General features: G+C 37.3%; 1 protein-coding gene across 2 annotated transcripts in view; it reads left to right on the top strand.

Annotated features, from left to right (window-relative positions):
• The window catches only part of LOC120523740 (protein diaphanous homolog 3-like), a 933,584-nt gene that overhangs the window by 706,297 nt on the left and 201,622 nt on the right, over nt 1–25,665 (top strand). For both annotated transcript variants that reach the window (XM_039745314.1, XM_039745313.1), the window contains exon 23: nt 9,404–9,528. In XM_039745314.1, the coding sequence (XP_039601248.1) occupies nt 9,404–9,528 (125 nt within the window). The remainder of the gene's footprint in view (nt 1–9,403; nt 9,529–25,665) is intronic.

Genomic DNA, 25,665 nt, shown 5'->3' with positions numbered 1-25,665 from the left:
CACCCACCCTAATCCACATGAACCTTTTTTGTGAGGCTAATGGGTGTAGCACAAATGCAATAACACTCACAGGTGTACTTTGTTTTGTGAAATGTGCCATTTAACTTTAGCTGTAAGGACCATATGGAAATATGACATGATGGTGATGTCCATATGCACTGAAAAATGAGAGTAAGGTAAAGTATCAAGATGGACAGGGTATGCATGGTCAGTGGCATTATTATTACTATTTTATTAAGTGTCTGTCTCTGGAAATTTGTTGTGGTATTTTTTAATTTTAATTATGCTTCAGCCACCATGCTGTCACATGACCTTTATTAATTCTTTCTTTACTTCAGTAATGGTAAGGCTGCAGTTAATTGTTTTTTGATGCTGTCATAGAGTAGCTAGAAGAAGCCAGTCCTCTATCAAGTGGAGTGGATGCTTTAGTAATGTTGAAGTAAAATGACCATGATTTTTTTTTATTTCCCTACATTAACTTCTGTGTAGTCTTTAAAAAGTGAAGAGGCCCTTAACATTTTTACTTTGTAATTTCAAGGGATTTGCCTTTATAACTGAAAGTACATTTGTTATGTATTACACTTGCTTTGAGTAGAGGCATTTAAAATCAACAGTTTTTATTCAGTAGATACATTGAATTATTCATCTCATACTTTTTCACAGATCTATTAATATGTATTTGCACAAAAGAACATGTTAAGCAGCATTTGTCTGTTGAAATAGCATTTGTCAAACTGAATCTAGAAACACAAGACAACTATGTCATAATCTTTCAGATGGTAGAGTAGATGCAAAATGGTTAGAATACATATTAAGTATTACTAATTATTCAGTTGATGTCATCAGTAACCTGCAAATGCTGGTGAACATTTATTTGCTTCATAACCTAAACGTAAGTATGCATTATGATTTATCCACTTTTGCTCATATTATTTGGAACATTTAGATCAGTTTTGTTCTTGGTTTGATTAAATTACTATATAAACATTATAATAACTGCCATGTTACCTGTCAAAGACAGGTAATATAATAATTTAAAAATATTTGCTATGTCTTGTCCTATGTGTACTTTTCATGCCTTTCGTCTGTATTTGCGTGTGTCTAAACCTGTCTTCATTGACGCTCCCTTTCTCAAATTTGTTCCCCTAAAGCCTCCTTCTCAGACTCTGTCATTATTTTTATTTTTGTGTCTCCCATGTTTATTAATGTTTTATTTAAATTAACAATTATTAAGCTTAAATATTTTTACCAACACAGCATCATACTTATAATTACAATTGGGCAAAGTATTACTAACCTCTGAGAAACATCACTTGAGCTCTCAAATCAAGAGTAAATTGCACCTTTAAGTGTAGCTGCTTATGGTAGCTCTCTTTTTTGCCACAGTTCCCTTGACTATCCAGCACCTCTTGTGTTGGATGTTTCAATAAATTAAAACTGTGACGGGTAATCCACCTGATCTTTTTGTGTTTCCTCTCTCTGTCACCATTCAGAAGATGGCTATAGCCGTGCCAATTTTCTTTTAACTTCTTGTTAGTCATATTGTTCAGTGCCCATGGAGAAACATATAAGAACACATTTTTCCAGGTTCAGATGTCACAACAGACTTACTGAGAGACACTGACTAATTCAATTAACCTACCTGTTCCTAACAGTTTGAATATACTATATTATATTATTTACTCTTTTAGTGGTGATGTATATAATTTTGGTAATTTAACTAAATATTTTGAGATGCATTCAAATTTGACATGATCACTTTAGGAGGTCTGTATGCCAAAATTTGATCTGAGTTTTAAACTGACATGTGGTGCCCACAATGTGGAGTAAATTAATGTGTGACTTAATAAATGTTTTTATTGTTGTCAAATGGGTCTTTGTTTTACCTTGCTATATTTATTAAGAGTTTTTCTTTATAAATAAAAAGCACTAAATCTGCAACAACAGGATGTTTAAGTTTACAAAATAAATAAGGTCATTTATTGCAGTCAGAAGTGGGCTTTAGCACAAATCTATAGCACAAATTATCCTTCAGACACATTTTTATTTCTGCTTTCTTGATTGCCAAAGCTTTTCCTAACCCCCCTCCCTGCCTTGTGTTTTACCTTTTAGTAATAGCTGTGTTGTTTGCTACAAATCCTGAGGTGCATTTAGAATCTGTTTGGTGGCGTTTGGGATTTGTCAGTGTCTGGGTACCACTCATCACCTTAGCACTGTTACTTCAATTATTTTAATCTGTCTCTGAAATGAGTTTGGTAAGAGTTGGAGTTTTGAGTGCTTCAGGCATTGCGATTAACATTTCGATCTTCCGGCATTAGTTTAGATGAGTTTTATCTTTCGGAATAAACAAAAGGGAATCTTAGTTCGAGCTATGTATGATTAAAGGTTTGGAGAGGTCACTTTTTATCACTACAGTTCATGCTCAAGCATGGATTGATATTTGTTCAAGTAGAAACTGAAATTCCCTTCCCAAACTCGCTTCTCTGTAAGAATGACTAATTTTATCACAATTGGGACTACTTGGGAGGTTTGATCTAGAGTTACATGACTTTTTTATGCGCGGTGAAATTAAATTATTTTCTGCCCTTTTTATAAGACATGTGTTTTGAGTAAAATATTTGCCTCAGAACATTAGCCAGCATCTCAGTGTCTTTTAGTGTTAGTAGCCAAAACATATAAAAGGCTCAGTTAAATGGTTGGTAGACTCATTGTTAACCAATTAAGGCAGTTTGAAGCTATAGATGATATAATCCATGATAAGAACAATATATATACATTGGTACAAAAATTTGCCTAATCCAATCAAGGAATTGTGGGGAATTGGAGAAAGACAAGAGGCAACTCTGGGCAAGGAGCAAATCCTTGTAGGGCCTACTCATGTGCTGGGCCACACTCACTGCAGCCTATTTCAAAATCATAGTTAACCTAATATGCATGTACTTTGGAAAGTGGGAAAAAAACACAGTACCTGTAGGAACTGAAACAGGGAGAGCATGCCGACTCTACATAGATGGTGTGCATGGGAGGGGATTCAGCCTCTTTGGCTCCTTTGGACATACTCATATTTACGTTGTTTCAATATGTGTTGTGGCCAACTATATTAGGGTCCTTTGTTCCACAAGTTTTGTTCATTTGTGTTTTCAGGCTAACACAAATGTATTATTGGTTTTGTTTCACAGAAGGGACCACATTATTTAGCAGAGTAAAGTCAACAGAATATATGTCCATTTTTATGAATTCAACCTATTTCAGTCCAGAGTTGAAGGGAGCCAGATCCTATCCTGTGCATGGAAGGAGCCATCCCTGATGTGACACCAGTCCATTAGAAGGGTCATTTACTTATACTGGACCAGTTTTGGAGTTGCTTTTTCAATCATTGCCATATGTTTTTGAGAAAATGTGCAATCTCCAGACAGACAATTACCTAGATAATTCTCAGAGATCAGTTAGGTTAGCCATGCTGTCAATTGAGACAACTGCCTGTAGTGAATTGCATGAATGTGGTAATACCAGCCAGTCTAGTATGAGGACAGTAAAGAAGTGTAAGTAAATATGAAGACTTATTGACAGTGTAAGTTTTTAGACTGTTATGGAAGAGTGTAATCCCACCCAAAGTAGCACTAGATAAGAATCCTGAGGCAAAAAACTGCCCTAACAACATATTTTAGCATTAGTGTGTTTTACTGTACATGATGAGCTGATAATTACAGAAAAATACAATAATTAATAGATGCTTTGTGTTCAATGTTAAAAGACCAATGCCGTGAAACCCCAGAATAAAACAAACTGGGAAAAAATGCAATAGTCATTTTGAAGTCTTCCTTCCCCACAAGTGATAACAAAATAATCACTAGTTAACTCATTCTGAGACTATCCATACTAAAGTGCAATGAATGGTGCAACATGGGATTTTGCTGCAGCTGCTGTCCTTGAGTAAGTGCAGCTGGCAATGAGGTGTACCTGGCTGATTCTGTGTGGTAGGGTCACATCGGTAATGGAATTTTTAAATGTTGATAGCTGCGAGAGAAATCATCAATAATATCAAATTGCTAGACCTAGCCACCACTTGTAGCTATGACATTAATGCATTTTCTCATATTTTTAGTTCTTACTTAACAATAATGTCTATACTATATAATTTTTGTCACTACATTCCTTATTGAGCATATATTGTATTTCATGCTTTCCACATGAGGATCTTACTTAGAAAATATTTCAGATTTGATTTTATGAAACAGTCGCAGTAAGCCTACAGTATCAAGAAAAAGCAATTCACATTTTAACGGTCTGCATGGCATGTCACATAAGTTAAAATTATTCAAAACACAAGATTTATTTTTCATATTTTATTTTTTAAATCATGAATTATTATCCAAAAGAGCAGGACTCAAGAGTGCAGCACATCTTAGAGTGACAATTTCTCATATTTAAGGTGCAAGAAAAAATGAACAGATGTGTATATAAAGTATCCCCCACAAAGTAATTTAATATGCTACTTAGAAAAAAAAAAGCAGTAATTTTTTTAACTTTAACTGGCTTAATAAACAACAGCTTTGCTTTAAGCACATAAACGTTGAACTTTGTCATCTCTTTGACGAACCAATATCATAGTCTGACTTAAAAAAGGCTGATCTGTGGTTAGTCCTTTGTTCAGGGTATACAAGCGGTCCTCCAGATTGCTGGGAAATCATGGGGGTTGGTGGTAGGATTGGCACTCCAGCCTCTGTGAAGGAAAAAAAAATAAAAGTCACACAATTCCGAGACCACAGAAAGGACTGCTTTCTGCTCTCCACAGGAGTAGCTCTGCTCACATTATGAAGGGGATGGGGGAAAGCTGTTTGGGAGTACCATCCCTGGAAGAGTCAAAACTGTCAGAGACCCAATGGGGTTAGGCCTGTTGGGGATCAGAACTGGTGTGGTGCTGAGGCATCGCCCACTGCATGGCTGCACTTGGGTCCCAATATAATGCGGCCCATCTGGGCAGGTACATGGAACGTCTTATCTCTCCGGCATGATGATCATCTTCCCTTTACTATCGGAGGAGCTGCATAAACTCCACATTTCAGTGGTGGCACTCTCTGTGGTGTGCAGACCTGGGACTGGCCAGATCCCTGTAGGTGAGTACATCTTGTATTGGTCTTGTCTTTGTGATGCCTGTCATAATCGGGGAGTAGCTGTCGGATTGGCTTCTTCTGATGGTGTCTGATGTCACTTCTTTCAAAGAGCGTATTATGAGACTCGGATTACGGCACTCTCTAGGTGCCTTGTCAGTTGTCTCAGTGTTTGCTCTAACCATGGTGAGTGATGTCTCAGTGAGGGAGACATTTTATTTGCAACTTCACTCTGTGCTTGATGGGTGCCTGTGAGGCGCCACTTCTCTGGTCATGGGTGACTTCAGTGCAGCCTCTGGCACTGACAGGGCTGGCTATGAGCATTGTCTCGGTCCCCATGGGTCTGGTGACCATGGTAAAAGTGGCGACTGCCGATCCTAATGTGATGTGAGACAATTTCCATGACAAGACCCTTGAGGTTGCTGAGGGGATTGTGTTGGTGTTACCGGTGTTCCCAGAAGAAGGTGTTCTATTTTGCAGGGCACTCTGGATATCATCAAGAGGAGTAGCTCTCCACGGCTTAATGGCAACTCTGGTCCATACCGGGAACTAAGAAGGACGGCTGTGAGGGCTCTGAGGGCAGATAAGGAGGCGTTTGTTAGAGGAATCTGTGAGCAAGTGACACACCATCTATGGTCTAGTGACCCACATCTTGCTTACAGAGGAATCAACGCATTGCGCACATCTGAATCTGTTCCTCTGAGAGTTGCCATCAGGGTGGGTGATGGACTGGTCCTTACAGATAACACTGCAGTTGTGACCCGCTGAGCTGACTACTTTAAGCAGCTGATTAAAGCTGATCCTCTGGCTAGGACATTGGATATCTCTGGGTCCATAATACTTGAGGCTGATCCTCCAATTAGCTATGAACCAGCCAATCTCACTGAGATTGCACAGGTGGTGAACCAGCTGAGGGTAGGGAAGGCTGCAGGGATCTGTGGTATCCGAGGTGAACTTCTTCAGGCTGGTGGTAAGGCTGTCCTCCTGACACTGCAAGCAATTTCTTCTTCCATTTGGGAGACTGGCGTCATCCTAACTGACTTTGAAAATGGGATTTGTCATCCCTATCTGGAAAGGGAAGGGTGATTGCTGGATTGTGGCAACTACAGGGGGATAACACTGCTATAGGTGCCAGGTAAGGTCCTGGCTAGGGTCGTTCTCAATTGGATCCGTGATCATTTGCTCACCTACCAGCGACTGGAGCAGTCTGGTTTTACACCTAAGAAGTCTACCATCGAACACATCCTCGCACTGAGGGTTCTCATGGAGCACAGACTCGGATATCGGCAGAGTTTCTTTGCAGCCTTTGTTGATTTTCTTAAAGTGTTTAACTCAGTTGATCTAGCTGCCTGATGGGACATCCTGAGACTTCGTGGGATCCCCTCAAGTTTGCTGTACATCATGGCTGTCCTTTACACTGGTATTGTGAGTGCTGTGCAGAGCAGAGGCAGAACATTTGTGTTTTTCCCAGTTGATTCTAGTGTTCTTCAGCGTTGTGTTCTTGCTCCTACTCTGTTCAATGCTTGCATGGACTGGATGTTTGGCAGGGTGGTGGGGTCCAGCAGCTGTGGGGCATCTGTTGGTGAAGAAAGATTCACTGACCTTGACTTTGCCAATGATGCTGTGATCTTTGCGGAGTCTATGGAGGCTCTGAGCAGGGCTCTCAAGGGACTGAGTGAGGAGTCTGAGTGTCTGGGCTTGCAAGTGTCCTGGATAAAAATCAAGATCTGGGCATTTAATAATGTCTTGGGCACAGCCATCAGCAGTGTGTCTGTCTGCAGAGAGAGTTTCGACCTTGTCGAGAGGTTTACTTACCTCGGCGGTGATATTCATTTCTCTGGTGACTCTTCCTATGAAGTCAGTAGACGGATTGGGAAAGCATGGAGTTTCATGAGGTTGCTGGATAGGGGTGTGTGGCGCTTCCAATATCTTTGCAAAAGGACAAAGGTCCAAGTCTTTAGAGTCCTAGTGCTTCCTGTCTTACTATATGGTTGCGAGACATGTACGCTGTCCAGTAACCTGAGACGAAAACTGGACTCCTTTGGTACTGTGTCTGTCTGGGGAATCCTTGGGTACCACTGGTTTGACTTTGTGTTGAATGAGTGGTTGCTCATAGAGTCATGGAGTGAGGCACATTACCTGCATTGTATGGGAGTGTCAGTTACGGCACTACAGCCATGTGGTTGATCCAGCTCGTAGGATCCTCATTGTTGAGGACCCGAGTGACTGGACCAAGCCAAAGGGGACACCCATGTAACACCTGTCTGCGGTAGATAGAGGGTCATTTCCTGAGGGTTGGACTGGACTGTGTGTATGCTTTGAGGGTTGCCAACCATGATCCCAAGCTGTTTCGTCGTGTGGTGGGTGTGGCAACATGCTGTCCAAGTGCATGCTCCAAAACCTCACCTCACCTGAAATGTGGTTAGTGCGTGAAACAATACGCTCTTTAAAAGCTGTCTCCCCTTTCACTTAAATGTATCTTCCAGGATTTTCTGTTTTACTGAGCTATTCTACCAGACACTTTTGTATCAGGGGGTTCATTACTTGGAATTCTCTACTGCGTGATACAAAAGCCTTGTGTTTAAAAAAAAAAAGAAAGAAAAATACAGTATCAGTGTAAGACTTCTATCTGGCACTTTTGGACACCTGGGCATCCTCTGTAAAGAGTACTGTGTATACTGATGTCCAGGCTAAATTGTTCACCATGGCCTAGTCATTCTTTCCTAATAATCATCCCATGTCCCTAACTGACTGACTTTCTCTTTCAGCCTTTCACCAATAGCAAGCATACTAGTATAAAATGTCTGCTGTCACATCATTCAGATGAATGCTGCACATTGATAGTGGTTGAATTGGCTCCCTGTTCTATGTAAAGTGCTTTAAGTAGTAAGAAAATTGCTGTATAATTGTAATATCTTATTCTTCTCCTTTGCATTTTTCAACTTTTACAAATGAAAACTGTACCTGGACGAAATTTTCCCTACTCTTGAAGATTGTGCACTGATAATCATTTTAGCATATGACACAAGTGGTGTAGTTTTCAGTTGTTCTAGCAAATATTTTTATTGCTTTTTTAAAATGTATCCTTTTATATAGTGCATAGAATTCACAAATGCCCTGAAAGACCTCTGGAATAGCAATATTACCCCAAAACTGACTTTGCAAAAGGCCCAAAATACTTATCATCATGCCCAGGTTCATAACTTGAGACAAACTTGGTTTAATTTTCACTTTAACCCCCAGGGTCTGGACAAGATAAGCCACTTTGGGATCCATGTATGTAGATAAGGTATCTGTCAGGTCTATCTATATGTCTTTTACACTTTCTATCCTAATGGCTAGCTTTTTTGAAGGTGTATGGAGGTTTCTTTAGAACTCAGACTTTTAAAGGTTTATCTGCATGGCAAAGAATTGTGGTGTCTGAGTTATCTCAAGATCATGCAGCCATTTCACAGCCAAATCAAAAATCAGATTGAGCGATGAGACAGAACTGAGAGTGAACCTGAGAAGTGCATGGCTAAGACCAGACAGCTTTGTTTATGTGTATTATTCATTAGAAGAGATTACCTGTGTTTTAATAAAGTAGCTCAAACTCTTGCACTTAATATTCAGAAAAAGAAAGGCCTGGCGCATTTCTTTTAGCTCTCTTAAAGCTTATCAATATCTGATGTCTATGTCTTTGTTGTTCCCCATTTATTAAACTTAGAGGATGTACAAACCAGTGTGTTTCTTCATGCCGGTCCCAAGCCTGGATAAATGGGGAGGGTTACGTTAGGAAGGGCATCCGGTGTAAAATTTTGCCAAATCCATATGTGGACAGATGATCCGCTGTGGCAACCCTTAATGGGAGCAGCCGAAAGAAGAAGAAGATTAGAATTTATTGAATTCTAATTCACTATCTTTATATTTAATTGTTCCACATAAGCAGTTACTGTGATTCTATATTTTTACTGTCACCACTTATCTTTGATCTAAAGTTTCTAAAGTAAGTTTAGGGAGACATATTGATCCATATTGAGCAAAAATTGGCACATATTTTTCAGTGATCGTATAGACTAATAAAGCATAATCAAATCCTTTCTCCATTACTTTAATAGCATAAAATATACCATCTATGTCTGTAAAGCAATACTATTTTAAATTGTAAAAAATAATTTATAGTCCTCTGTTGTCAAATGATTTTTATCAAATGTTTTTGTTGTTTCCACCCCAATTCCATTTTTATTGACTTAGTGCCTCATCACACAGGAGTGTCAGTCACATTAATTTATTCATTTTGTGTTTTATTTTAGTCTCCGCAGAAAACCTGGAAAAGAACCTTAAGCAGATGGAGAGGCAGCTTCAACAGCTTGAGAAGGATTTGGAGACCTTTCCCCCTGCAGAGGAAATGCATGACAAGTTTGTGACAAAGATGTCCATATCCTTTCTGACAGTTACAGCGGTCACTAAGCATAAGTCTCTTAAGCCAAGGGTTTATTTCACACTTAGGACTCATTTGCATAACCCCATATATTAGGAATCAGGCAGATTCACCTTTGGATCTCAGACATGCAGGGCTTAAGTGTCATCTCTTGAAAGCGTTTCAGAACACCTGCACATTATTAATAGTGGGATCAGTTGAGCTACGGCTGCAAATTAAATACTGACCCTTTAAGCTTCAGCCATTTTTGCAGGAAAAAAATACTTCCGTCTCCTTTTTTTAATTATAAATACAATAGAAAGAATCTCTGTTCTGCTTTAGTTGAAGCTACACGTTCTTATTCAAGTTTCCAGTACAATTATTAAATTTGACTTCTGGAAGCTGTGTAAGATATACATAACCAGCGTGTTGCCTGAAGCATTATGATCTTTTATCTCATGTGTGGATTAACATTTTTCAAAATGTCACAATAGGATGAAATAGTTCAAGAAACGTTCAACTAGCAAAAACTGACAAATTGACAAGATCCCTTCATCTCTAGAAATGCTGGGTTTTTTTTTTTGTTTTTTTTTTTTGATCGATTTATTCCTTCCAGGTTAAGAATCACACAGTATATATTTTAAAGTATGTAATTTTATTTTTTTGTAATATCTTGCATTGAATGCACATAGCTTTTTTGAGAGAGATGTCTTATTAGGCTGTACTATGTAAGAAATCTAGGAAGACTTTGCAGAACTTGGTGTGTGTTCAAGGCAAACAATGTTGAATTCTAGACGTTGTGGATATTTAGTTAATCTAATTCCACAGTAAGACTATTTCAGAAAAGCTCTGCCAGATGCATGTAAAACTTAATATTAATTTAAATTTGTTCAAGGAGGTGGAGCAGTGATGTGTAGCAACTGCTGTCATCTGTTCCTTGTGCTGATTCAGGACTGGGGTACAGCCACTGTATGCATCTGTTCAGGCATGATGTAATATGCTGATGCCTAGTAATGAGTTTGTTTGCTGTTGTCCAATACACATCTATTTTATACGGAGCACGTTACCTGAAAAACGTGTTATCTTCTTTTGCTATATGCATTTCTATCATCTAAGAAACAGGCACCTAAAATTGTACATAGAGGGAAAACAAAACATTTAAATATTAGGGGAAACAAGCACTTGGCTTAATCTTTTGTTTTTATTTAAAATAACACTCCATTCAACAATTATGCTTTTCTTTCAGTCACATACCCCTTTTGTTGTTGTGGTGAACAAGATAGTTTTTTTAATTTCATATTTTTATGATGGTAACACATTTTCTGAAACAGTAGGCTGTAATATGGATTAGTGGGGGTTCAATACTTAACAATGTTAAAACATCTGTGCAAAAATCTCAAGTTACTTGTGTTGCACAATCTACATGCCTTTATCTCTTCATATGATCACAGTACCCAAAACAGGGTCCTGGACCAGTGAGTAAAGGGGAGAAGTAGATCTTCCATCCAAAAGCTCAGTCTTGTCTGAGCACACTTATTGTTTATGTACTGCTCTGATTTATTGGAAGTACTTACTTAACAGTAGTTTAGCAAATAAACACATGTGTTTTGGACTTTGTGAGTATATAGCTGGATAAATGGCACATGGATTGCTGAAAAGGTCCAAAGTTGGATAGCAGTAGTGATTGACTCAATGATGGCATTCAGTTGTTAAACCATTGCCTAATAATGAATTGCAGACATCCAGCAGGTTAAAGCTGCCTTTGTCTAGTTTAAATGTTGTTGACAAAAAAAACAATAAACAGTGTAGTTACAATAGGCACCTTTTTTGACTGGTACATTCTAAAGTATTCAGTCATTCAGTGAAAACACTGTTATAAAAACTTGACTTTTTCTGTTTTTCAGTAGTCTCTTTTTGTGTGATTTGGCGTGATCCTATTTTTTGAACAGTATCAAGTGGGAAATATGTGCCAATATAAATGAAACCATAATGGGACACAGATTTAATAAAGAGGCAGCTAAATAACAGGGTTCACATGTTTCATAATATTGACATTATTGCCTTCAGTTTGCATTTGAAAATATCAAGGTTGACTGGAGTTGTGTTTGACCCATTGAACATTTATAGGGCTCCAGGAGACTCTTGAGTTTAGATTCCTGCTGTATGCCGTTGCTTTGATTTTGTTTAATACTGTTAAACCAGTGCTGTAAGACAATCTCGCTTCACATTTCAGTTGTTAACAAGCTACCCCTCTCTGCAGGTTTGTCTATAGATCAAACAGATCTATTTTGTTAGCGGTGCCTTCGTCGTCCATCACCATAACACTTAATGCCTGCTTAGGCGTTACAGAGGAGAGGCGCTCTGGGGTATGGTTTGCAGATGATACTAACGAAAGACAAATTAGGGCGGTCTTGCTGCCAGGAGTACCTGTTCTTGGAAGAATCAGCTTTGGTGGGATAAGTACCTTAAGCACAGCAAGATTTATAGGCTTACCATAAAGCCACTGAAACATTTACACTCTACTATGAAACTTTTACATTGAATTCACCTTAAGATCTTTTTTTTTCTTTTTTTCCCTCTCTGTAACTCTAAGACTTAAATTGCATTAGAATAAAACATTGTTTAGATGAGAAGCACAAGAGGTCTCATTGACTTCTGAGATAAAAAAAAACAAATAAGGAAAGCTCATTTCATCAAAACAGCCTATTATGTGTAAAGTATAGGAATAATAGGATCACCTGTACCAAACAAAACAGATATCTGACATGAGAACATTTTTATTGCTTAAGAATTGTAATTAAACATATATCAAAACAGTGATTTACATTTTTCTTGCTTGCTTAACTGGTGGCAATTTTGACCAAAGTTTAGATATAGTAAAGTTAATGTATGAAAGCTCTAAAACATAATCTCTTAGATGTGCCCTTTCTTCCTCCATCTGGCAACTAGCTACCCTTGCGTATTCATATAGACCCATGCTCACTATACTTTCTTTGGTTTGTCTTACACTTTTGATAACACAATGACACTAAAGTGTAACTAATGTATTCCACATTTTGCACCTCAGCCCTGGGTAAAGAAGCACATTGATTGAACAGAGCAGGCAGCATTTATCTGTTGTCAGATATCAGTGAATGACTCACTTTAAGAATGCTTGCTCTGGTGCCACACCCAGAATGAAAACCGCTGCATCTGCCCACTTGCTAAGAGCTGTGCTAGGAAGATGTCTTTTTGTAAAGCTCTGTGAACAATATCAAGTGATGGTTGAAATGATCCTTTGTGCCTTTCATGAAGTGCATGGGGAAAATGCTTTTACTCTGTGATATGAATTGTGTATTCATCCCAAACCTGCTAAGTGCAGTGCTGGATCATGGAGAGCCAGAGCCTATCTTGACAGAAGGAGGCCAGAATCAACAATTGATGGAATGCCAGGAAACACTTGCACAATAACCCATACTCCTTTAATGTTAGACCAGTTTAGAGCTTCCAGACAAATTAATCTGCATCTCTTTGGGCTGCTAGAGGAGAATGAAAACATGAAATGAAAGTTCAAGCAGTTGTGAAGCAACACTGCTAAATATGAAATCATAATGTTGCCCGTCTACCCCCTTGTTTACTATTCTTATGTTCAGCACTTATGCACCATCTCTAATAGCAGTTATTAGCAGGGGTGGGAAATTGTACTTGAATATTAATGACATATTGTAACAATCCTTTTAAAATGACCAGAATTTGAAAATGCAGAACTCATTCCATTAAACACGGAATAAATGTATATTAGGAGCACTAGTGGCAGATTTAAATTAAAGTCTTTGGAAATTATGAAACCATAAAAACTTCAGAGGATTTGTAACTAAAACCTAAATCAAGAATTCTTCTTAAATCCTGAAACTTGGCATCATACTTTTAATGCCTGTTTTGAAACGGAGCAGCCATCAGCTAGAACAGAGGTGATTAATTTATATGTGGTAATACCAAATCACATTTTCAAATAATCAGTTCATCCTTCCTCTGTGCCCACGTTCATGTAACATATAAATATGGTACACCAAAGATAGATGGAATTTTTGAGCTGTCACTAAACCCAAAAATTATATACTTAAAAATGACAAAAGGGTACATGATATTAAGAGACATTGCGTATCAAATAATGAAACCCTGTTACAAGTCTGTGCCTAACTGCACTGGGGTTCTGTGACATATCCGTCTAGGTGGAGTAGCACTACCACTTGCCTTCTTTATACACCTTTCTTCGTAGACACTCCCTTCTTTCACCTTCTGCCTTGCTTTCACCATAGCCATTACCAGTTGAGCTCTTGCCATAAACTAACCTTCCCACCCAAGCTCAGTAATAAACTGACCGAATCCAAAAGGCCACCCTCCCAAACACCTCCTCTTAGTAGCCCAGGATTTCCTAGCAATTCTGAGCACTAGCTCTGACTTTAAGGCCCATGTAACCTTCCATTAACATTAGATATACCAGAAAGAAACCGATAACCCCCTAATTGTGTTACCTGTCATCCTCACAATACTCTGTTACTAAACCCCCATTACTAGCTGTTTTTGGTATGCCCTGTATAAATTGCACCCTTTATTTTGGCAGCCTAGTTACACCAGTAAGGCCATTTAGGTTGCAAAGACTACTCCTACCTCTGCCAGGGCTTCTTATGGGTCAGGCCCTTTCCTTAAAAAAGTAAAATGGTCCCAACAGATACCACAAAAATAATTTCCATGTAACATGTACAGAAGAGCAGACAACTTCAGCTACTGACTCTACCTTTGCAAGTGTTCTATAATCAAAATAGTTCCAATAAAGGTAATTTTCACCCCTATTTGGATATAATGTGTAGAGAGAGTACACAGTGAGACGAAATATGATATTGCATTGACTTCACCAGCTAAATCATGTTCAAGTTTGGCTTGAGAACATCTGTGTTGAAGCTTATCAGAATTATTTTTTTCCTCTAGATATAAATCTTAAGTAAGTATAATAATCCTTTTTTGCTCTCTTCCCCAGTTAACTGAAGGGCACACTTTGTATTTGTTTCCTGTGGTAGCCATTAGCCTCTACATGTTAACAGTACTGGCCCGTACAAGAATGGACCTCAGCAACTTACAATTGATCATATTAAGACAATACATTTCATAATTTATTTAAGCCGCTAACCAACGTTATGTCTTAGTTATGTTCTGCAGTGCTGCCTTTTAAAACTAATTCTTCAGTTGTTATCCACTTACTTGTATTTAATGCATTTCACAAGCCCTCATCTGTTGAATTACTTCAGAGTAGTTTGACTATTTTGGCTTCAGAATGAATGGATGGCATCTGAACAGCAACCATACATTCATTGAATAAGTTTGACTTCAATGGCTTCTGATCCATTTCTTAAGTTTTGATCTCACCCCTTCTGAGTTGTCACTTTTGGCAATGGTTATAAAATGAATAGAGTACTTGGGTTGAGAAACATGTCAGTGTTGTCAGTCATACTTAAGTTTATTGATTGTAGTGGCCTGATAGGTTGAGCTCAGTTGTAAGACACATATGTTTAATTAGCTCAGGAAATGAACAGTGATAGCATTGCACGGTATGCACATATCTGTTAATGTATTCTGTTCCTATACATAAGGAAAATTATGCATTTCATCTGAAATTGACCTCCTAAAAGCACTTGTGTTGAAGTGTACCCAAGATATGTGAAGAATTAGAACACATGCAAAGGGTCTTTCAGTTTCTTGATGATTTTATTTTTGTTAACATATTGCTGAAAAGTATTAGGTGTATTTAACTCTTTTTTTTTTATTCTTCTTTACTAGGTAGTCCCTTTGAGATTTACATTTCATTTTCAAGAGCGACAATACATTTTCGTGTCTTGCCAGCTGAGCTTTGTTTGTATTACTTTTCATCAGACTGGAGTTTCATGAATAATGAGATAGCGGACTTTGACAGTCTAATGAAGGCAATTTTAGTTTCTTTTTCCTGGCCTCTTGACCTTTTTAGCCAAGTAAAATTGAATAATTAGAATATATGTTATTAAGTTACCAGCTATTCAGCTTGATCTATTCACAAAAGAAAATCACAAATGCTACAGGTAGCACTCATCTATTTCATATCCCAGCAGACGTGTATTCATTTAGAAACAGGAGTTTCACATATGCTTCTGGTAATGCCTCGCGAGCACACTAATTAGGGAAGAGCACTGGAGGTACAATAAATTACTTTAGCAAAAGAAGTCTGATGAAAAGGTTAGAGCTTTTGAGTAGAACCATAATTTCTGGACCTGTTGGCACTCTCCGATTTGTAAAGTACAAAATTTGACTCATGCAGATGTGTATAACAAATAATAATACAAGTAACCCTTTATGAACAGCTTCCAGAAATACAAAATGGAAAAAAGACAGTGAGCTTCTCAAACAATTTGTCATCACTAGTGCAGGTACATTTAACCACCTATTCATTCACACTGTCCTGTCACTAAATATCATGAGCAGCAGGCTTTTAATGAATTCATTAGTGTTTTCAATGTGCTTGTAATTTTGATGAGTAAACAATTGCTTCAGTGAGCCCAGAAACCATCAGTGCACTGTATGTAAGGTGCTGGGCATACCTGTGTAACAATTAATAGATGACACCTGCAAAGTTTGTTCATATTTCTTTTACTGAATAGGTTTCAGAAATTTAACAAAATGATGATCAAAGTGAGGAAGGGTATAGAGAGTAGAATGATGCCCCATTTTGAGACTTAAACAACACTGGAGTCACATTTGTTTTCTGAAAGAAAGAGCTTAACCCTTTGACCTTGTTATAGTTATTAAACATATAAAAGGACATTAACATAATTAAAAAATCTGGGGAGGAGCCTATATTTTTGTGGGACCCCACTTCATTCTTTGATGCATGAGAGGTCATTTTAATATTGTCAGTGGGAGCAGGTGGTAGGGAAATAAGATGTGGGACTACAATAATTTGAGTTTATAAAAGTCTGTGTGTGCTTTAAGCTTCTGCTTGCTTTTTTTAAGCAGAATCTGTGGAAAGACACCAGTCAGTATGGATGCAGATAGCAGGATATTCCCATCCCCCCAATTCCCCCCACCACTATTCGGAAAGGTATACCTAGATTAGTATAAAGCTGCATATTGTTGGAAGCAGATAAACAAAATATTGCCAGAATTTAAAACAATTATAATAATAGAAATTTTATAGCCATTAAAGTAACAAAATTTACTTTAGACATGTTGTTTATTTTACATGTTCATTGTTGAGAAAGGAAACCATTTGTCCTTCACTTCAGTGATATAAATGTAAGTGTTTTAGCGTACAGTAGCTGTAATTCTGGCACCCCTGGTGTAAGGTATCACTTATGTAGTGTTCCCCGAGGCCTAAGCTAACATTCACAATCCCAAAAAGTGAGTTATAACCTAAAATCAAACAATCACAAAATACATTGATTTAAATTATCAAGGTATTCACCTGCCTAACATGGTTCCTGATAAAGGTGTTATTAAATTTGTTCAGCAATTGATTGACATTTAAAGGAATGCAATATGGTGGAAGACATGTGGGAAATGACTTAATCCTTTACAGTGCCACATGTACAGTAACTTTAGTGCTGCAAGAGTGAGTAAAGTTAGTTCAGTGTGAAAGCAAGCAGAAGAGGGATGATGTAAGCATCAGAAATTATCAGTGGAGTAAAGGTCAAAACTGCCCCAAAATTATTTCTAAGAGAATTTTACCCTTTAAAACACAAAATCAGAGGCACAAATGCCCACAAAAAGGTGTGCAATAATAATAATAATTTAAAATGTATAACTGTCAGTATCACACTATATCTTGGCTTTGACACGCGGATTTAGTCTAATGTTGTATATTTTCTTTCTTCACTTCCTTCTCTACCGCCTTTGTGTGCTGACAGCAGAAGTGCTCTTGTTGATAAAAATGGACCGCTTCATTGTATAACTGGCTGTTGCAAACTCAAAGGACAATAACACTACTGCTAACACAATACCCGTAACTATTAAATGGGCCATTCTACCAGCCATCGACATATAGATGTTACCTTGATTTGATGATAAAATACCTTGACTGTATTGCAAGGCCTAACAAGATTTTCTCCATTTTAGTGCCGGTGCTGCTGAGAATTGTATCAAGGCCAGTGCAAGCAGAAAAAATATGTGGCTTTCCAGCATAAATCGACCAAACATACTAACAGATAGTATGGGTTAGTTGTTAGTTTCAAATGTCCAGCTACTTTTAGGTGTACTAAAATAAACACATTTTTTTAAGTAGGACACAAACACGTGTTTGCTGTTGGTGAAAACTTGAGAGTGTAGAACTTAAACACTATCAGACACAATATGCCGTACATTTCTTGCACATACAGTATGTATACGTACAGTGTGCTCCGCAATGTTTAGGACAGAGATGCATTTTTCCTTGATTTAGTCCTCTGCTCCCTATGTTAAAAATTCCAAATCAAACAATTCAGATGTGATTGAAGTGCACATTACAGACTTTCATAAGGGTATTTGCATACAAGTAGAAATGACAACACTTTTTCTCATGGTCCCGCCGTTTCAGGACACAATAATGTTTGGGACAACTGGCCTCCCAGGTGTTTGTGATAGTTCAGCTGTGTTTCATTGCTTTATTAAGTACAGTCACAAGATGCCTAGGCTTTCTTCTACCTATATACCTTGGAGTCTTTATTTGCCTTAAGACCAGATCTGTTCCAATGAAGGTCAAGGAAGCCATTAAAGAGACTGTAAACAAGACCAAAACCATTCAAGACATTGGTATAACCTTAGAATTACCTAAATTAACCATTTGAAATATCATTAGCATGAAAGAATGCTCTGGGGAGCTCAATCACAAAGAGACTAGTAGGCCAAGAAAGACCTCTACTTCCTACTACTCTGTGGTAAAGGTAAGCCCCAAACTCTCCCTGACATATCAGAAACAGTCTTCATGAGGCAGATGTTAATGTGTCGAAGACTGCTATCCACAGAAGACTTCGTGAACAGAAATATAGAGGCCAACAGCAAGATACAAATAACTAGTTAGCCCCAAAAACAGGTTGGCCAGATTACAATTTGCAAAGTACAGTATATGCAAGAAAGCCTAAATATGACTGCTTTAATATACCTGCCATTTATTATGTCCTAAACATTACAGTGCCCTGAAATGGCAGGACCATGTCAAAAGAGTGTTGTCATTTCTACATGGTGTGAATGAAATATATGTAGATACCTTTAAATGAAAGTCTGCAATGTGCACTGTAATCAAAATTTTTGATTTATAATTTTAAACGGTGGAGCAGAGGGAAACATTTTGTAGAGCATTGTATATACTCATATATAATCACTGATGGGGGTTAGTACTCAGCAAACAATGACACAGGATCCCGTAATAAATCCTCGTGGTCCCCACATGCTAGATACTTTTATTCCTGCAATTTTAATGCACTTGGAGTTGGTCTTCCTTACCCAGTTATCTAAATGAAAATTTTAGTGAAAAAGTAAATGCCTAAATAGCCAAACAAGAGTACAGTTTGTTTCCCAGTAAACAGGGAGGGGCTTCACTTCAGCCTTCGTATTTCACCTGACAGGCTGTCTCAGGCGAGTGCTGACCATTTCTATGTTCATGTGTAAATTAACCTTCCTTTTCTCAGGTCCTCCATTATACTATTTTTAGGATAGAGCATTGGTTCTAAGATTCAGTCGTGGGAACCCACTTTGGCAAACACCTGGGAAACAAACACTGAATTCTGAAAAGTTGCAACTACTAACATGCACATTAGTAAATAACGGATTAAATAATATGAACATCTGGGAAAGTAGAATGTAAAGCCTGATGAAAACCTTAAAATCACATTTAAAAAGAACTAAGTTATCCCACTTAACATTCAGAAATGCTTAGCACAGTTTGTATTTTCTGACCTCAATGTGCTTATAATAGGCTAGGAGTCCAACTAAAAGCTGGAATTGGTTGGGACAAAATATGCAGCCATATGGGATTCCTTGACCAAGTTTGAGAACCACTGGATAGATGATTTCAGAGGTTTTCATCTTTCTACCAGGAACATCTCGTGATCTGTCTTGGAAAGGGGAGCACAATAGACTGAGACATTTGGATTTCTCAACCCTCCTACTACCACTAGCAGCTTGGTTCATCCAGGGCAATGAAGCCTTCTGTGGCCATCCATACAGATATTCAAAATGGCAATTACAAAAATACTATTCTGGCCTTATCAGCAGGTGCTATTGTTTCTAGAGAGCTTTTGGTGTCAAATTAATTCACATAATAAAATGAATTTAGTCTACATGCACATTCACTACACACTTGATAAAGATTGTTTTAAAACTTGTAAATGTTGTGCCATCAGTTTGTACAATATTTGTAACACATTTACACACTTTTCCTTCAGGTAGCTTACATGTATCCCTTCAAAGTAAAGTTAGAGCACTTTTTGTACTTTGTGCTGCTCAATGTGCTCCTGCATCAGTTTTTCTTTGTTTGACAGCTCTGAGCCCCACTTGGATCAGAGATACCAAATGCAAGGTCCATCATCAAGACTAATTCCGCATGTGACTCTATGCCCTGTTTGCTAAAGAATTACATCTCTGCCATTTATGCATGAAGTGATTCGGAAGTGTATTCGCCATGAACAGCACTTGATAAAATATTCATTATTTTCAACCATAAACTGTGGCTGTTTCTTGTACTTTCTAGAGCATCATTTTTATAGTCACTAGTGTGTAAATTCAGCTTTTTGTTCTTCCAGCCGAACAGGCACTGTGATGATTGTGTATGTACTGTATGTGCATGTGGACATGTGTGTGTGCTTTTTAATTTCCACTTTTCCACTCTACTAGGGGTTATCATTTCAGTGAGGGTTAATGCTTGATCTTCAGTTTCTATGGCAATGATGAATGTCTCTGAACCTTAGCAGTAATCCTAGCAGTTTTCTGTAGGATGATACTCTCACAGTTTTCTTGCTCTGTTAGTTTTTGGTGAGGGTTATTGAATTTTATTCTCATTCTCTGTCACTTAATCACTCATCCTTGACGGAAATATTTACTCGGCAGGGACATTCTGAATGCTTCATTTTAGTACTCAGATCCTGTTCTTCTTACTCAGCAGACGTTCTTGATCATCATCTAAATGAAATGCATTTTTCCCCCAAAAAAGCCGTTTTTCCCTTGTCTGCTGTGACACCTTGATCGTAGTCACTGATTAAAAATTACTTCAAAACCTCAGTTTGCTTTAGACAATTTGCACAGTGTTTATCATATTTTACAACCAAAACATCCACATCCTGTTTGAAGGTAAATACATTTTTACTTTATTTCTTTGCTTTTATCAAAGTCTCTGCATGGGCTGGTTTGCTAGCTTGCTGTAAATGGAATTTATTGATTTAGAGTGTTTAGAAACTGCCTTCTGTGGATCCTTTTAGTGTTTGAATAAGTCTTGTTTGCAGTGAGCTTTTAACTGTGCTTTGGTCCATCACTTCTTAGTAGAGTTTTGTTCTGTAAGAGTATTCAAATGCCATTTGTGGCTCAGAGGCGGCAGCCTTCATTTGGTAATACTGCATAGCCCTTAATAAAAATTTCTACCTTTAATTGAATTCAACATATACAAGAAAAGAACAATTACAAGCAAATGATTTTTAAAAAGGTATAAACAAAAAACCACGTCATCATAACTTGTCATAAAGATTTAAAATCATAAATTTCTTCTTCTGTGAGAGAAAAAAAAATGTCATTTAGAAGATCACTCTCAGCCTATTTGAAGTATGTGTTTATTTTTTCGGAAATTGATTATTACTATGTTCTTTCCAAATTTTGTATTTCATTTGATCTTCACACAGAACCACATGTAAAACTGCATATAGTGCCTGTCAGTACCTGTGACCTCCCTCATGAGGAATTTGGAATTACATTAAAGTGATTCCCAGAAGACTTGCCATAAAGGGCACAGCAATGTACCTAGCAAAGGTTACTGATGCATATTTAATTAAACCATCTCTTCATCTTGTTTACATGTCTTTCCAAGACTGGGCAATTGGAATGTGAATATAAACCCTTAGTATATTTAATCCTAAATGATAGGTACAATCAAAGCCTGTAGCTGATTTTTTCTTTTCCATGTTGCACATTTTGATTATATATAACCTCCTAATTTGGCTCTATTGTTTCCCTTCTTTACCAATAACTGTGTCTTTGTGATGTTTGATTATTTTAAAAGCATTTAGTATTATTTCATGTTTACTGGTAATAACTTTGTTACTACTGTTACACTGAGTGCATTTGTGTGCACTTTAATTACCCAGTTATTCACAGAAACCATGTTTCTGAAATTCCATATAAACCCTTATTCCAGTTAGAGAATCTGAAATATTGGTCTCTGAGAAACCAGTTTAACACATGCAGATTTCTCCATGTTGTAGTATAAATATTCAATTCTGTAATGTATGAGCTCTCAAACAAGGTTTATTTCATGTATAAATGACACACACACAGAAGACAGCACACTACCAGTATACTTTTTAATGAATCACAGAGCTGCATTTTCAAATACTCTGCAAAATCACAAAGCACAGTGCATTACTCTTCAAGGATTTATCTACACATATTGACATTTACAGGGTCTTTTGTTAAAGAAATGACCATTGTGAATTCCACACTCCTTTACAAGACATTCTGTCCCGGGGAAAAGGACAACACAGTAAATCAAAGAACAGCATTCTTTAGTCCAACAGCAATTCATGGATTGTAGTCTGTTGCAGATTTTGCTGCCTAACATTAAGAGATTTTACCAGTGGCATCATGCATGTTATGCTTTTAAGTGATACTATAAGTCCAAGGACATTGTATGTCTATGATATGTCAATTTTCCTGTACTAAGTTTAAAAGAATTGATAATTTAATTGTTAAGTACAGTTTGGAAGAGTTTTAAATTAAAAGAAACAACATAAATTTAAACTTTAAACTTAAACTTTAAATCAGTGGCCCCAAAAAAATGTTGTACCGTATGGTCAAGACCCCCTACCCTTAATATAATCTTAAAGAAATAAAGCAAAGTTTTATCTTAGATCTTGGTTACTGCTAATAACAGTCACACTGCATGAATTTGTATGATAGCAGACCTCTTGATCAAAACAAGTGCTTAACTACAGCAGGCTACTGAGGCATTTTTGTCTATAATCTGCTGGGATTTCAACCTTCATTTTGGCATACCATCAGGAATTGAAATATATTGAAATGTTCCCTTTTCTTTTAGTCTTTAATTGTTAAGTACTGAGCTCTTACCAGGCACAACTAGAAATGAGATTTCTTAACTCCCACTAATATTCCATTTGGGGATTTTAACAATTGGTAACAAGAGTTTTTTCTGGTTGTGTTTGTCTGTTATTTTTTCTTATACACATCAAGTGCTTTTTTTAAATAATTACTTTTAATATAATAGTATAGATTGACAAGGAACAAAAATTAGCCCAAAATTTCCATACTTTTAATTTACCAAAATGATACAATTCAAACGTGATTTTGGTTCAAAAAAGAGGAAAATACAACAAAGTCAACTGTGAAGGTTGAGTGCCTTTGTGTCTTGTAGGCTCGTTATTGTAAAAGTCAAATTCCAATTTTGATAACCTTTACCATCTACTTCTATCTTCAGTCTGTTCCTATATTTATTTTTAAAGAAAGGATTAATGTTACCAAACACTGGCAAGTCCGTCTGAAACAATGGCTTTCCACTGATGATTAGTATTAATTACATTAAAATGATTCATTGTATATTCTTCTTCCACCTTAGGCAATTTCTAAAACTGTTCTGAAAATAATCATACAAAAAGCAAGTTCACCAAAGGTAAAAAAATCTTGTAATGTTGGCAGACCAGACTAGAGAGAGAGACAGAAAGCTGTGCAGACTGCTCGTTCTGCCGTCTTTCACCAAAATTCATCAACCTTGGCATGCAGTTACCAGGCAGTCTTCATCTTGGCATGGATCTGCTCAAAGTGGTTTCAAAGCAAGAGAGAGCTGTGACTTCAGAGCCAAAGTGAGTAGTGAAAGACTTCAGTTTGGCACGGGTGATGGACACAGAAGAGGAGAGCAGGAATAGAAAAGGCAGGAGTGTGGAGTCTTAAAGCAGCAGCACCCTGAGATAGAGGGGCGGAATCAAAGCACAGCTGAGCGTAGTTTAAAAATGAACTTATTCGCATGAGTTTTTGTAAATCTGAGGAAGAGTTCTTGCATTCAGGTAACTCCACAGTTTTTGAGACGAGAGTTTACACTGCACAACAAAGTTTTTTTTCCTTATATCTTTTCGACAGAACAGCTCTTCTCAATGTAATCTGTAATATGTAGTACTATCTCTCTTTTATAAAGACTGTCTTTGTTACCACTACCCCGAAAAGTCCTGCTGCATCTTCCACTGCACAGTTACCTGTACATGCAGCAGAAACAAAGCCACTGCAGAAGAGATTTAAGACAGAAACTTCTGTGGTGCATACTGTGTTATTGGCCAATACACTGGGCCATTTTAAATATAGGCAATCAATTGTAATGACCAGCTTTGAAAATATTAAGTATGTTTGTTACTTAATAAGTATACTTTTTAAATAGTATAATTATTTGCATTTAAACATACTTTTAAAGGTGTGATTCCCTATAAAGTCTACTCAAGCACAGAAATGAATATCAGTGTAATTTTTTACTTTTTACCACTGCTTCACAATGAAATTGTCTCCATTTAGATACTGCAGGTTCATGTCAAAATGATTTAAAAGCTTTAAACCACCTGTGTTTTACCTGAAACTCTCAGGAGTCTGTCTTGGGAGATGGATGGAAGGGAGTCACTCTTCTAATGGAAGAAAACAACTATAAGGATGAATCCAAGGACAGGGGGGAAAAAGAAAACTTGCTGCATTTACTAGATACTGTATGTATATATCAGATATTTGCTCCTCAGGTTTGTTTGGACTGTGCCCTGGAACAAGCATGTTGATTGTTGTACTCTCCATGCAGCAATGTCCACTTTTTAATTGTTCACATGTTGCCTGACTTTTGAGAAAGTCTGAGTATATCCAAAGAATTAATCATTATACAGTATGCGTTGAAGTGAAAACCAAAAATAAATAAATAAAAAAGCCTTTAAGATCATTGCACAAAACATCAATAATGATAAATGCTCACTAAGAATAGAAACTCTATTTAAAATAAATGCCATGTCATTGACCCCTAAATCTCAGGTATTTTCTCATAATCACAGTAACTACATTTATTCCGTGAAGACAGAACCAGATTCCCAGGAAAGCATCCAGAACTTGTTTAGGGTGCAGCTGACATGTGTGAAGATGAGTTACAATGCTGTGTCACCAGTAGGATGGGCTGAAGTACTTACAAGTGATGGACCTGACTGATTGCTGCATGTTCAGCCAAAGTGCCTTGAAACATTAAATGTCGAGAGTATAGCAAGATTGGTTTTAGAAAAAGAAAATAGGACCATAGATCACAGTTGCAAAGTGAACCCTCATATGATGAAAGCAATAGAACTAGAATCAACATTTATTCAATGTGTTTTCATTGATTCCACCACAGCTTTTGACTTTGGTTGTCACATTTAACTTGATATCATTATGTTACAGACGTGATTGCTTTCTTATGTAGTGGGACTTCTTTACAATTTGCACATCATTCAAAAGTCAAATTGCAAATGGTGCTATCGAATGCAATTTGCACATCATTCAAAAGTCAAGCTGCAAATGGTTTTATCAAATCAAACTGTAATAGGAAGCAGTCTGATAGGATTGCATACTTCACCATACCAATTCAATCTGGGTTCTGAACTGTGAATCCATGATGAAAATGGAATTGAATTGTCGAGCACTGAAATTGATCAGCAGCCTAAACTGCACTGAAGGCCTAGTCGTAATCACCAACTAGGTGGCGAGCCTACCTCAGTTCAAAAGTGAAGTATCAGCTGCAAACATGACCTCTGACTTCCAGCTGAGTAAAACTGCTGCATTAAGTGAAAGTGGGAGAAAAGCAGAATTAGGTTTTATTTGATTTTTGACACTCAGAGTTTATTTGTAATATATTTCATCTATCATGTTATGTTTATCATGCAATGGAACAAACTAACAACTATTAAGAAAAAA

Source organism: Polypterus senegalus, chromosome 2 (assembly GCF_016835505.1).
Source record: "Polypterus senegalus isolate Bchr_013 chromosome 2, ASM1683550v1, whole genome shotgun sequence".
NCBI classification, from domain to species: domain Eukaryota; kingdom Metazoa; phylum Chordata; class Cladistia; order Polypteriformes; family Polypteridae; genus Polypterus; species Polypterus senegalus.
Note: the sequence above shows the minus strand (reverse complement) of the source record. Positions and strands in the feature narration are given on the sequence as shown.